This window comes from Embiotoca jacksoni, unplaced genomic scaffold (assembly GCF_022577435.1).
Source record: "Embiotoca jacksoni isolate LCO1_2020_lvr unplaced genomic scaffold, fEmbJac1.0.p SCAF_11, whole genome shotgun sequence".
In the NCBI taxonomy this organism is placed as follows: Eukaryota; Metazoa; Chordata; class Actinopteri; family Embiotocidae; genus Embiotoca; species Embiotoca jacksoni.
Genome location: NW_027185241.1, coordinates 9,083,384 through 9,097,116, shown reverse-complemented (window position 1 = coordinate 9,097,116; position 13,733 = coordinate 9,083,384). Strand labels below are relative to the sequence as shown.

The window sequence follows — 13,733 nt, the reverse complement described above, 5'->3', positions numbered from 1 at the left end:
GTGTGTGCATGTGTCTAAAGTGTGTATGTGTGTGGTATGTTTTAAACAGAGATTATACTGCTGGGATGCCAGTTCTTCCACAGACCCCACATCACCCCGAGCCTCCAAGCTGTGAAAACATACTGGACGTTTGTTGGTTCTTAGTGGCTAATAAGGTGTCATTGTGCAGTAGAGCTGTCTGATGTCCCACAGAGTCATTAGGATCACATGAATAGATTTAACAGAACATCTATTACATTCACACACGTGCACATGCACATGTGCACCTCTTCATGCACAAACTCAGCCTATCATTCCACAAAAATCAATACGTTTTATGAGATGAGACTTCAGCAGTGGGCCGGTTTCGCTGCATTTTCGCAGACAAAGTTAAATTGTACTCTGCTTCAGGAATACAGACGAGAGCCACGATTAGAACATGCAACATCAAAGCACTCAGTTTTCAAAGGCTTTCTTTTACAGCTAACTTCAGGAGTCCTGGCTCTTATGTGTCCAGACAGATTATAAAGGGTTGTTTTCATCATCACTTCCCAATTGAACACCCAAAATCCTCTCTCACCACCACTGGAACTCAGCTACCAGAAAAGAAAACACTGATATGATGTCTGGATTTTTGTACAGAATGGGGTATTTGGAGACTATTGCTGAGGAAAAAATGCTGTCATCCAACCCTGCTTCTTGACCTTGTTAATCCCGGGGTTTGATTAGAGTTATCTGGAGCTGCTCTTTGAAGAGCGCACCTCTGTCTTTTCTCATCCTGTGCAGATGATCCATCTTGGCGAGCTGGCACTGGACTCGTTGCGGTTAAACTTTAATGGAGTGAACATGAATATCACTGTCAATTGTGGGAGCCTTGTACATGTGGAGGACTGTGGTTTGTTATTTCAATAGATATGAGAAGGCTGATAGTGAAACGCTGCCTTCCAAAGCCCGAGCAGTGAAAATAGACAGGTCTCTGAGGATCTGGCTCTGACTCAGTGAGTGAAAGCCTGAGTTGTGTCTGCCTTGATGTGACCTTGGGGAGGGGCTGTTAATGACGCTCTGGGGTCACTCAAGACTGGTGTGTCAAGTTGCATGAGTCAGTAATATACATTTGACTTCATCATAACACCCACTGACTGCTCATCGATAAGGACAAAGATGTTCTTCATCTGTTACTTGCCAACGCTCCAGGCTGGGTCGAGGCACTGTACAGTAAATCACATCGACAAACGATCAGTGCTGTTTATCTCCTTTTTATGTACATGTAATTGCCCCGGCATGACAGTCTGTAAGTGACTGATGAAGGTTTCGTCTTTATTAAAGATCAACACTGGAGGAGTTGTCCCATGATGACATCATATTCTCGAGAAGCAGCTGTGTTTTCTCTGAGTAAGTTCAGCAGCAAAGAGTTGAACTCTACAGAGAAATGTGCAGAGAAATGTAAATGTAGAGTGGGCCCACACTAGTTTTTGTATTATTGCTTTTGAAAATGTGGAATGATGTGGTGTCCTGGTGATCTCGGAGTGTAACAGGCCGACAATGACAGCATCCCTGGCACAAGTCTGGCTCGAATGGGGACTCACTTTTAATGCACAATTAAAACACTTTGGTGAAAGACATGCAACCATAAAGCTCAGTTTATATGTAAAAGGCAGGGAGGAGGCTAACAGGCTTTTACCGATCCCTCAGAGATTCAGTACAGCCTAATTATACAGCAAGTAAAAGCAGAATTAACAGGGGATAATATAAGAAACATAAAAAACTTAACTTTCAACAGACATTTGTCACATATCATCTCCCCCTAAACACTTCTTTTGTGAAAGCCTCTCTAGTAAGGCACAGTACTGGAAGTATTTAGCTCATTTTGTCAAATAAAAGCAGTAAAACGTATTGTTACTGTTTCATCTGTTGCAGTGTATCATAATTTATAAACTGATCATATGATTTTTACGCCAGAGGTTAATCTGAGAAGTGCGGCTGCTAAATTAAAATAATGGAGTAGAAGCTGAAATACTCAAATTAAGTGTGATTGTCTCTAATTTATACTTAATTACAGTATATTTAGTAAATTAAATTAGTTAATTTCCATCACTGCTAAAGTAAGGTTAAAAAAATACTTGGATGGACACATTTATGTGCAGGGTTAAAACTTGAATTGCATTAATTGCATTTTTTTTTTTTTATTTTAAGGGACAGCTCATCAAACTTGAGTCAAACATCAAATTAAAATATACCGGTTGTCTCCTCTTGTGCTGTGACAGCACAGATGAGGGCAAAAAGATTCAGAGAAGGTGGTTTGAAATGTGACTGCTTACCTGTGAGGTGCAGCAGGTAGAAAGTGGAGCGTGCTGATATCAGCACCATGGACAGGGCCGCTGAACAGGTACGCTCACCTTGAAGAGACTTGAGCTGCTCTTTGTTCCTTCTGTCAACTCTATATACAGATATAGAGAAGTTTAAGTGATACAAGTTTATATTTACTTTTAGTGTTTTAAATGATCGAGGGGGCATTTTTGAGTCAGTTTAAATGCAGTAAAAGTGATCATCGCTTTGGCTAAAATGTAAAATGTTTGATTCAAGAAGAAACCATATAATCTCCCGCTTAGACAACCCTGTGTCTCCCTTGGAACAATACCTTACTCTCAGGCCTCCACATAGATGTAAATGGGTGTTCGCTGGTGTTGTGCCCTCTGACCCCAGCTGCTCCCCCCTGTTTCCTGAGCCAGATGCTGCTCCTGTGGACCACAGTCTTCTCAACCTAAACAAAGTAATCCTCCACTAAACAAGATGGATATTGTATCACCTAGTAAATACCAGAGTGCCAAACACACACAGCTGCCCTCTTCTCATCTCTGACCGGAAATAACAGGAAAAAACAAAAACACTTCCTTTATTATTTCATGAATGAACAAAGACATATAAACTTTATTCCACCTCAGTTTTATGTATTTTTTTGGTATTATACAAAAAAACATCCCCTCTTGTGCAAGATATATGCGGCAGTCCGCCAAATAAAAATTTTTGCTGGCTCCATGTCCAAAAGAAAAGTAAGATTTAGATCATATGTTGCATAAATGAAAGTCCTTCGATCGCACTTGGTTTAGATGGAAACATAAATCCAACATTCATGTTGGATTTATGTTCTGCAGAGATGTGCCAAAGTAGGATTTATTTTTAAGAGGAGGAACCAGTCCTTACAGTGATAACAGATTATGGAAAACACATAGCAGCAGTGATATTAAGGGACAATCTTTGGATGAAAAATGGATGCAGGCATAAAAAAAAAATATGCATGTCTGTGCTCAGATCGGCAGGGAAAATATATATAAGTTACGATGTGTTGATTTCAATTATATTTTCCTGTTATTTAAATAATAGCAAAAGCATAATGAGGCAATTTCCTTTTCCGTTTCCCCTCACTTATTTGACATAAATTTAATTAAAATGATGTGATTCTTTCATCCGATTCAAATATTATTGGACTCATATGATTCATATTATCATGTTTCCTTTTTGCAATAATATTGTAATCATGTAAAAATCGCACCTTTGGTTGTCTTTTTCCAACTCGGTCTTTGTATTAGGAGCGTTTCTGAAAGTTCCTCACATGCTCCCGCCCCTTTCTTCACGTAATTTATTGTCTTAGCCAATCATGTCCCTCCCCAAAAAAGTTTACGCCATGCAGCCTATAAGAACTGCTTAAATTTCTCCAGGAACAGAAAAGACTTGACCTCCTAGGAACCATCTATGGATTCTTTGGCGTCTTCAAAGCCAGCTAGATCTGCAGGTGGACTAATTCCTTGACCTTATGAGAGGGGAATCGTTCTTGGACAGTTTTCTGGCCGCCGTCTACCCAGGTGGAGATGTCTGAGGAAAATTTTGGGGAAGAGTCGGGCAGCTCCCCTGTCTCTCCTGTGGACAGCCTGAGCAACAGCGAGGGGGAGCTGGACAGACAGCCGAAGAGATGTGGGAGGAAGAGGAGACCGAGCAGGAAAAACGGGGAGGACTCAGATAGCCCGACCCCTGGGAAAAGAGGGAAGAAGTCCAGCAGCAGCAGCCCCCAGTCTTTCGAGGAGCTCCAGTCGCAGCGGGTCATGGCCAACGTCCGGGAGCGCCAGAGGACCCAGTCTCTCAATGAGGCGTTCGCATCGTTGCGGAAAATTATCCCCACTTTGCCCTCGGACAAACTCAGCAAAATACAGACCCTAAAACTTGCAGCCAGATACATCGACTTCCTCTGCCAGGTGCTGCAGAGCGACGAGCTGGACTCCAAAATGTCAAGTTGCAGTTATGTGGCTCACGAAAGGCTGAGCTACGCCTTCTCTGTGTGGAGGATGGAGGGTGCTTGGTCCATGTCAACATCTCACTAGCATCTGGAGAAATTATGCCCAAAATGGTACGCTTGGTTTTTTTTCCAACTCAACTGCATGATCCAAGCGTTAAAACACGATAAAACACACACATGTAAAAATGTTTTTTTTTATTTATTTATATATATATATATATATATATATATATATATATATATATATATATATATATATATATATATATATATATATATATATATATATATATATATATATATATATGTATATATTTTATGGCTGTGCACATGGGGTCTAATGCAACCTAAATAGTCCCAACAATCTGAAACAGATTTGTATTGTTTTCTGTGGGGTTTAGTGACACTTAATACCTTATCTAACCTACAGGTGACTGCTGAATCTACTTCTCACATTCTGAAGGGACAATCTGGAGTCCAATGCTGGATACATGGGATCACTTCAACCACATACGACTCTGGGGATCGAGGCCCGATGGGGACTCAGAGCCGTGTGTTACAGCTCTGTACACCCCTATTCTGATGTGCTGTTGACGACGAATGTTGAAAAGATCATTTTTGTGTTGTTTTTTTTGTGTGTGTTTTTGTTTTTAAGAAAATGTTTAATGCATGCTGCCTTTGGACTTATTTCTGTGGAGGTCAAAGTGCATTATTGAAGTCTCGATTTTTTTTTTTTTTTTGATTTTTTTTTTTTTTTTTTTTGGTGTGAGACTGTCAACTGGTGGTGTAGCTCACATTACAGGCTGACTTTGTGGATCTAACCTGTGCAAGAAATATTTTCAGAATACATTTATTTATTTATTGATGTTACATTGAGGAATAGATCCTGTGTCCGAGTTATTCCTGAGTTCCTATTTTTATTATCGTTTTTTTTTTTGTAAATGTTTGTATATTTTTTGCATTAAAGAAAAAGACGATAAAAGGACTTTTGATTTTATTTTCTTCTTCTATCCAACGTAAATGTTAATTACAGATGGCTGGAGACTTAGTTAAAAAAAAAACACAATCGGCAAAATTATACAGCTATGAAATGAATAAGCTTTAATACATGCATCACATGGAATACGCCTTTATTTGCATACGTCAGATGAATGACCAAAGCTTCCACTATTGCCAGTCACAAGGGAAAGCAGATAAGAGTTTTTACTGGCTCAAATCTCTTTTTTTATCATCCAAAAATGGGGCGGGAGGGGGGCGGGTGGGACATTTCAGGGTTTGATAAATTTCTCACGTCACCTACAAATAAAACTATCTAAGGAAAGGCCGGTCCACGTGATTCAAATGTGAGAAACGTTTTAATTGCTGCAAGGAAAAAAAAAAGAAAAAAAAGAAAGTGGTGCAGAAAAAGTCTGTGTAGACAAAATGACGTTTAATTAAAATTTTAAAAGCCTCGTGCAGTCTCCAGTTTCTCACTCACTCTCTCTTTGCCTGGGTTTGTTTATAGTTGGATGAAGCTCTGTGCCTGAAACTCACCATTATAAGTAAATAAGTTATACCGGGGTCATGTCAGCCTGTTATTGGAACCATGCTACACTCTCCTTTCTGCCAGTAGCTGAACATAAACAGCAGTGAGGTTCAAAAAGCACAACTTTCTTCTGTACTAGTCTGACACTCACTGCAGCCTAACAATGGATGTCCTGTATGACAAAATCTAAAATAATCGAATAATAACTGCAAGGTTATTATTTATTTATTTTTCTATTATGCAATCCTCCCGTGTGATTCCGCAAAATCTGCAGCGCAACATGGAGTTTGTGTCCTCGCACATATTCTCCGATTATTGTCGCTAAATAAACCTTTCATCCTGTTATCGTGCTGTGATCGATCTCGGCGATGTGAGAAAGTGTTTCTCGCTGTCCAAATCAAAGCGCGTACCCGTTTGAAGGTGTGTAATTGGCTTGCGAGGCATGTATGGAATTCCCAGATGTCTATGAAATTTAAGGAGGCCGTGAAGGTAGAGCTGGAGGTCTGTACACACAGGCTATTCTCACTCAAAGTTGTGGAGGTGAAAATCCTCAAAAACACAGCATGTAGGCCCAACGATCAACAAACAGCTCTTCTCGAGACGTTTACAGTCAAGGATTTTCACTCAATACCAGATAAATAAATAGGACCTACAATAAACATAAGCTGTAACCTGTTCGTGGCATGCAACTTAAAAAGTTTCGTTTCTTTTTTTTTTAAAACAATTTCCAGTTCAGCCCTGACGCATTGTAACAGCCTTAAATACGTTTCCTAAGAGCGGAGTTGGCAATTGACACGATGCAGAGGCACAGAATGAAACCTATTTAGAACAGATGTTAGTATTTTTAAAAAAAGTCACGTGAAATGAGCAGATGTTCAGGCTGTGCAGAGGCTCGCCGTGCAGTGCATTACTCTGCAGAGAGAGCTCGGAGGAGCTGTGCTTCCACACAGGCACTCACGATGAGCCTGTAGTCTGTACATTCAGATCATCCGGTGTCTTTGATGGAAATGGATTTATTAAAGGGCCGCCTGCAGGGAGGAAAAGGGACCTGACTGACCGCGCTGGGACAAAGGTAGGCTGGAGGAAAGAGGTGGTCAGTCTGATTATGATTGTATAAGAGGTGGACTTGCTGTAAGACAACACGACCAAATGAAATGCGCGATGTTTAAAAAAAACAAAAAAAACTTTCAACACTAACGGGCCGACAGCAGTCACAGTTTCAGACTACTTTGAAGAGGAATGTACTTCGTGTGCGTGTGTGTGTGTGTGTGTGTGTGTGTGTGTGGTTGGGGGAGGGAGGAGGCTTAAAGGAGGGGAAGAACGGGCGAGAATTTATCATCCAACCATTTTGAAAAAAAAAAAAAAAAAGCATGACACAAACCCCTGACCGAGGCTATACAGAACTCTTGTGTAAGACATGAACGATCACTTGAATTTAAAACTACCTGTCTTCACCACCGACAGACCTCGGACTTTATTCTAGACTTGTCTTTTTGTTTTTTTATCTGAAAAATGTTACCATACCCATATTAGTGACCAATAAAATCCCACGATTTATCTGCAACGGTGATGTAGACTATTAAATCAGCAATTTTAAAAGAACGTTTTGAAACAACCTTATTTATTTGTCGATTATTGATATTATTATGATTATTGCATTGGTTCGTATTTCACACAAAAAATAAAATTACCGTCCTTATTTTCTTTCAGGTCTACAAAATAAAATCCATCAAATTTTTTATTTTATTTTTAGTGACAGGTTATATGAATCACGTCAGACTTGTTATTCATAAATTAGATAGGCTACCAATAATTAACTTTAAACAAAATTCGACTGGAAAATGGTGCCCGTTTTTAATTATTTTGTTTTCTACTTTTACTGAATTTATTTATTTATTTTCAGCCTAAATTTATCTTTAAAAGGATAAACTGATAATTTTCTCTGGAAGAGCCTTTTAGATTAATATAAATCATATTTGCACAGTATAATCTAAGTTTGTTTTGTTTTGTAGCATAAATAGGTTTATTTTTGCACCTAACAAGGAAGGGGGCAGGTGCAGACTTTCCAGCAAGCTCAACAATTTAAGTGAAACTCCAGATTTTCCATTTTGAGACTCACCGAGAAAACAAAAAACCTAAACTAAACTGTAGTTTATTATCAAACTTTACAGAAACACACGCAGTTTCATCCTCGCCTTCAACAATGTCTCAGACAGTGAATGTTAAACTCAGGAGTGCTGAGCTGCACGGAGACAAGATCAGAGTCCTAGACTGCACTTGAGGCAAGGAAACAAGAGGAGAGGCCAAACAGAAGCAGACAGCTACAGCACATACCTCCTGCATGGGGTCTGCTGATTATTGGATATATTAACATCTATAACACAGCTCTTTGAAAGTACATTCAAGACTTAAATTCAAGTTGAATGCAGCCAAATTGTGCACCATCAACATCATGTGGATCCACATATCTGAGTGAAATTTAAAAGGTGACAGAAAAAAACAGAATAAGTTCATGTAAAATGTTGTGGGATAATTTTAATTTCTTTGTTATCAGATTTCTGGTGTTGGAACGAAAAGAATAATACATTTTCTTGTAATTTAAATTAAAACTTTTGTTCAACGTAAAAGTGCACTCAGCTGAGGATGAGAAACTTCCCTTAAATCAAACTAATGTGACTATAGACAGTTTTATTTCTATTTATATACATGCACAGGTGTGTTTCAAAAAAATCTTTGCACAGAGGAAAAGGTCCATGTAATATGTAAGAATACATATTCAGAATATGTATATATACACACACATATTAGAGGTGTTAAATTTCCTGCCTCAGAATTGTCTGAAATAAAGTGAAGCTCATTTGGCCAAACTTCAAACGTTCCAAAATATTTCATCGTCTGTTTTTCTTCATCCTCTCTTAAAAACATAATAGACTGAACACTTGCATTAAGCAGCTAATGACAAACCGATCAAAACTGCTGTGGAAATAAATGGGAACCCGGCCTTCAACATTTTATTTCTCTTGAATTTAAACCCTTTATAAATCAGCTTGATCCAGGACAGACACTGACGCTGTGTCTCTAACGTAGCACACAACGATATGTTCAGACCAAAAAAACATTCCTGTGCAGGTTCAGCAGCATTGGAAGTATAAATACTGCAGACAGACACCTGTGGTGCACTGACCTGATTTATGTAAACATAGGAGAACAAAACAGTGACAGCGATCATGGGGTATTTGGCTTCAGAAGTATTTGGTCAAATTATTGACAGAGATGTTGTTTTTTTTCTTGTTGATTTGCTGATTGTGCTTTTGGACAAACTCAAACTGCGTAATTTGTCTTGTTATCTTTCATACGGAAAACCTGTTAGATTTGTTTTGCATTGAATAATTAATGTGTACTTGCAGAGTGCTGGCAAAAGGATGACCACAATTTATTGTTTCCTTTCTTTTAAATAATCATTCATTTGGAAGATTTTTTTTTTTATTATTATTATCTTGAAATTATATAAAAGTGTAAAGCTTTATGAACCTTGGCGTAAATGTACTATGTCAAAGTAGGGACATTACTTGAGATATTTGGATAAAAATAGACACAACAGTTGTCAACTGCTGAAAAACAACTGTTTTTTACCGACTTGAAAAAAAAAAGCTAAATAAATTAGCTTGAAGGTTGTGGACACATCATGTTTGAACAAATTAGAGATTTAAGCTGAAAATCTGAAGCCATTACAGGTCATTTTTTCATCACAGTGAAAGGTACGCTGGTCATGTAGAATGACGCCATTATTTCTGGCATGCAGTCCATGGATCAGAAATGTCCTGTGATACACAGTCGAAACGAGTGCACCTAGTGCTTAACCTCTGTTGCGTGTGACGTGCGCCACCCAGGCTGCAGACAAGACACGGATCAGTGTGTTTTAGGGGTATACACAATGATGTCACAGACAGGAAAAGGCTGGAAAAAGGCTTGGCACCTTAAGGAACTGGCCAGATCTCCATTGGCTCAGCAGAAACGCTGTAATAATAAACAGGCAATCAGAAGGCAGTGTGAGCGTACACAAAGGCATTGCAAAACCTTGCAGATAATAAAAGCAGATTTTTCACTGGAGGGGGATGATTATTTGTGCTCTTCAGTTGTCCATAAATAGAGGGCCCCTCACAGGAAGTATAAACATACAGATGGAGTGAAGGGCAGTCGTAGTCCAACGCAGTGATTTCAAACATTCCTGTTTACGTTCAATCAAGATGGAGTGTAACTGTAGCCTGAGTTTGAGCATAAAATACAAAAGAACATTTTCTGAGGGAATAAAAACACTCAACAGAAATTGTCTCATGAGTGTTTCACTCATTTTGAAAACTAAACTAAATGTAGTAAAGCTCATTAAGCACATACATCAGTTCACTAAATAAACGTACAAAATACAAATGTAAAAATGTAAACCTATTTACATCGTCAGAAATTCACTCCAGTGCTCATGTGTGTGGTGTGTTATAATATAAGAATTCCCCAATATATTCAAAATAACCTCTGTGAATTGAGGCAGAGCACAATCTATCCCTTATTGAGACTCTGAGTGAATTGTGTATTGCCTGGGGGTTAATAGGGCTCTAATGATGCAGCATCCCTGCTCCTGTCCCTGAGGGCGCTCTCCACTCCCTGGGTATTAATCCCATTGCCTTCATTAACCTGCTGGCCCACCATGCCCACCAGTACTGAATACCAGGACTCTCATGTCATGCTGGTAATTGATGTGTTGTTACCTAGAGTCACAATGATCTCCTTATTCCTCCCCAACCATCTTAAATACTTTATTCTTATCCAGTTTAGTGAGTTCTTAGCAGGAAGCGGCATTATGTGGAAGCAGGGAAATTCTGCAAAACCTTGTTCTCAGACAGACTTTGCTGGTTCATCATTTCATCTGGACAAACATGAACAGTATAGACCAACTCTTTGCACTTTGCTATGATATTATATTTAGAAATAATATAAAACAAATTTACAAAAATGTATAAAAACAATTTTTTTTAACTCAACTAAATGAAAACTGGTTGTTTTACTGTCATCATGATATAGGTAGTCCGAGGTTAGAAATGAAAATGAACAGATTTTTCTGTGAAGATGTTGTTTCATCTTTGATTTAAATGCCCCCCTTACCCTCATTAGAACTGAAAAGGCCTGTCATATCATATCTGTCAAGGGTGCTGTGTTTATTGTTAAGTTGCTCAAACAAAAAAATATATACAAGGACAGAGAAATTGTCCTAATATAAAATCTAGCACCTTTGAACTGATTGATAAAACTGGCAAATATAACGGGTGCACATTTGCACCGCTTCATTTGACTGAAATTCTAAAACCTAACCTTTAAAACTCTCACCTGGCTTTGATGTTCTGTATAAGTTATGACTCATGATGTATCTTTCCTCACGTCCCAACAGGAGTATTGGTCCAGGAAGCTGACCCTTCAGTCACGACATCAGGATCCTTCAGTCCACCAACAGTGGAGCCACCTGGTCAGACAACAAGGAAAATGACATCGAGTACAATAACAACATAATTAAAACTGCAGGCAGTGACATGCGGGCCCTCGCATGCTGCACGTCGGAGTTTACCACGCCTGACACGAGTGCAAAGTTTTGAGAGGTTTGGAACATCCCTGGACCTTAAAACATCAACTTCCCGTGTCATGGCGAAACATCAAACTTTGCCCCATCGCCCTGGCGACGCCCATTCGCAAAAAAGCACGGGCTTCTCAATACGTCATCAGTCTGACCCGAGTTGATGTCGATGTGATCAACCAGCTCCACGAGGCACGTGAAAGTATGAAATATGTCATTTCCTGTTGCCAGCAGGTGGCGCTATGACTATGTCAGAATATTACCATATAGGTGTCTTCAGGGCGGGACTTTTATCAAAGATGTAATGTTTGAGGAGGATTGGAATGATAGCAGTGTAAGACAACATAAGCCTCATTTTATTTCCTCTATCTCCATGTCATCAGGGTGCTGGCTTCCTCCTCCACAGCAGATGAATGGTTGTTTGTGACCCCGGTGCTAAATCAAGTTCAAAGAGGACCACTGGTGTTTGGCAGATAGTTTTACATGAGGGCAGAGGGAGGACCATTTGTTTGGTCAACCTCTGGATCCTCCTTTGATCCGCAGCTATCTGTGACCCCTGGCAGAGCGACACCACTTAAGGCTCTTCATTCAGCCACAATGGTCAGTCTGATAGCATCTGAGCGATAACTTACTTTACTTTCAGTCTCTGTCCCCTTAAACAAATAATTTTTATAACTTGGCATTCAAACCTTTTTATATGCATGCTTCTATATTAGAGGAAATTAGAGGAGAGAAATGTTATATGAAACGGTATCTGCGAGATGTTGGAATACTGTGGAATGAGTCTACACTTTCACCTGCAGACTTTAATTAATTACACCAGTGTCATTCTAGATTCAGGATTTCAGTGGTTGATATATGATTCTTTTGTGTTTATCCAAAGTATACAGTCTAAAAGAGGAAATAAAGCGTACTGCAATGAATCAAATTCGCATTCTCATCAGTGGAAAGACTTTCTGTGCAGCTGATTGGCCTTTTTCCCTTTTTAAAATATATGAACAAGATGTCTGAACCACATCTATCGTGTGAAGGCAGTAGTCTCATCTGTGCCATGATCTGAGTTTTTTGAACCGAACATTATCCAAGAGAAAAAAACCAACATATGGCACATTAACTTTCCAAGGACAACGTCTGAACACAACTGGAAACCCATCAGGAAAAACAGCACTGTGTTTATTTTGTATTACAAGAGTATTATCGCATTATAATAAAGTATTGTGATCGGGCTTTGTTTTTTTTAGGACAAAACTCAAAATATTAATAAAATCATATTTTGAAACAGGAGAATGGCTGATTATTTCCCAGTGCATGCACTCTCCAGTGCTTTTTATTAACCAAAGAATATATACTGTTTCACAGTAAGTACAGTTTTAGTGTTTGGTGCAAAGAAGGAAAAGCAAATGCAGTGACATATAACCTAAAATAGTTAAACGTTATAAGAGGATCAACTTCTAAGAGTATGACGGCTTTCTTTACTCTAACCTTGACAAAATAGAGCAGAAAGTCGGCGTTTCAACGGTCCTCGAAAACATATGTTTCAGTGAGTAATTCAAGAAATGTTTAACAAAAAGAAATGCCTGCCAAAGTGTTGGATGTGTTGCAGTGAGTCACCTTTTGTTACACACGCAGAAGTTTGCTTCGCTGTATTCTTATTTTGGTTCATTTCCCTGACCTTTAACACTTGCCCCAGAGAGATGCAAATGCACAAAGAACATAATGGGTCCCTTCCTGTGTAAAAACGAGACCGTAAAAGAAGATAATTAGGGTTGTCATGACAACAGAGTCCGGCAGGCTGATGGTGCCGTGTTCACTTGCAGAACTTCAAACGGTATCAAAGCTCCACGGGCTGGTACATGAGCTCTGGTTTGAATTAGGGACTGACTTCCACAGTCTCTCTTCAAATTCAAGATGTATATGGAACACCCCCTTTAACACAAAAAAAAGGAGAAAAGGGCCTGGCTAGTCCTGGTCCAGACAGACCTAGAGATCTGGATTTCATTAGAGACAATTATCTTATCTGTTTCATCTCAATGCTGCCCCAAGGGTTGGCAGGCAGACCAGTGGGCTCTTTGCAGTTTGAGAAAGCCTGCAGCCAGCCAGAGGCCTGTGGATCAGGTCATTAAAACACTCCTGCCCCTGCTGCTAGTGATAAAATATTTTCATGCTTTTGTAAATAGATTTTCTTCTTTCAACCCCACGGGACACAAAAAACACAACTTTTCTTCTCTGGATATTCCTGGATAAGGATGTCCTAAATTTTGAGAGGAGTCAGCCGAAACGCTGTTAGTTTTGCTCTCAGGTGAAGCTGTGTGAGTTTGTCA

The 13,733-nt window shown here is 39.3% G+C and overlaps 1 protein-coding gene across 1 annotated transcript; it reads left to right on the top strand.

The window, feature by feature from the left end:
• Nucleotides 1–3,751: 3,751 nt before the first annotated feature.
• twist1b (twist family bHLH transcription factor 1b) lies at nt 3,752–4,984 on the top strand. The gene is made up of 2 exons (XM_069139631.1): nt 3,752–4,378; nt 4,698–4,984. The coding sequence occupies exon 1, from the start codon at nt 3,846–3,848 to the stop codon at nt 4,350–4,352; it is 507 nt and encodes a 168-aa protein (XP_068995732.1). The 5' UTR covers nt 3,752–3,845; the 3' UTR covers nt 4,353–4,378; nt 4,698–4,984.
• The last annotated feature ends 8,749 nt before the right edge of the window (nt 4,985–13,733 follow it).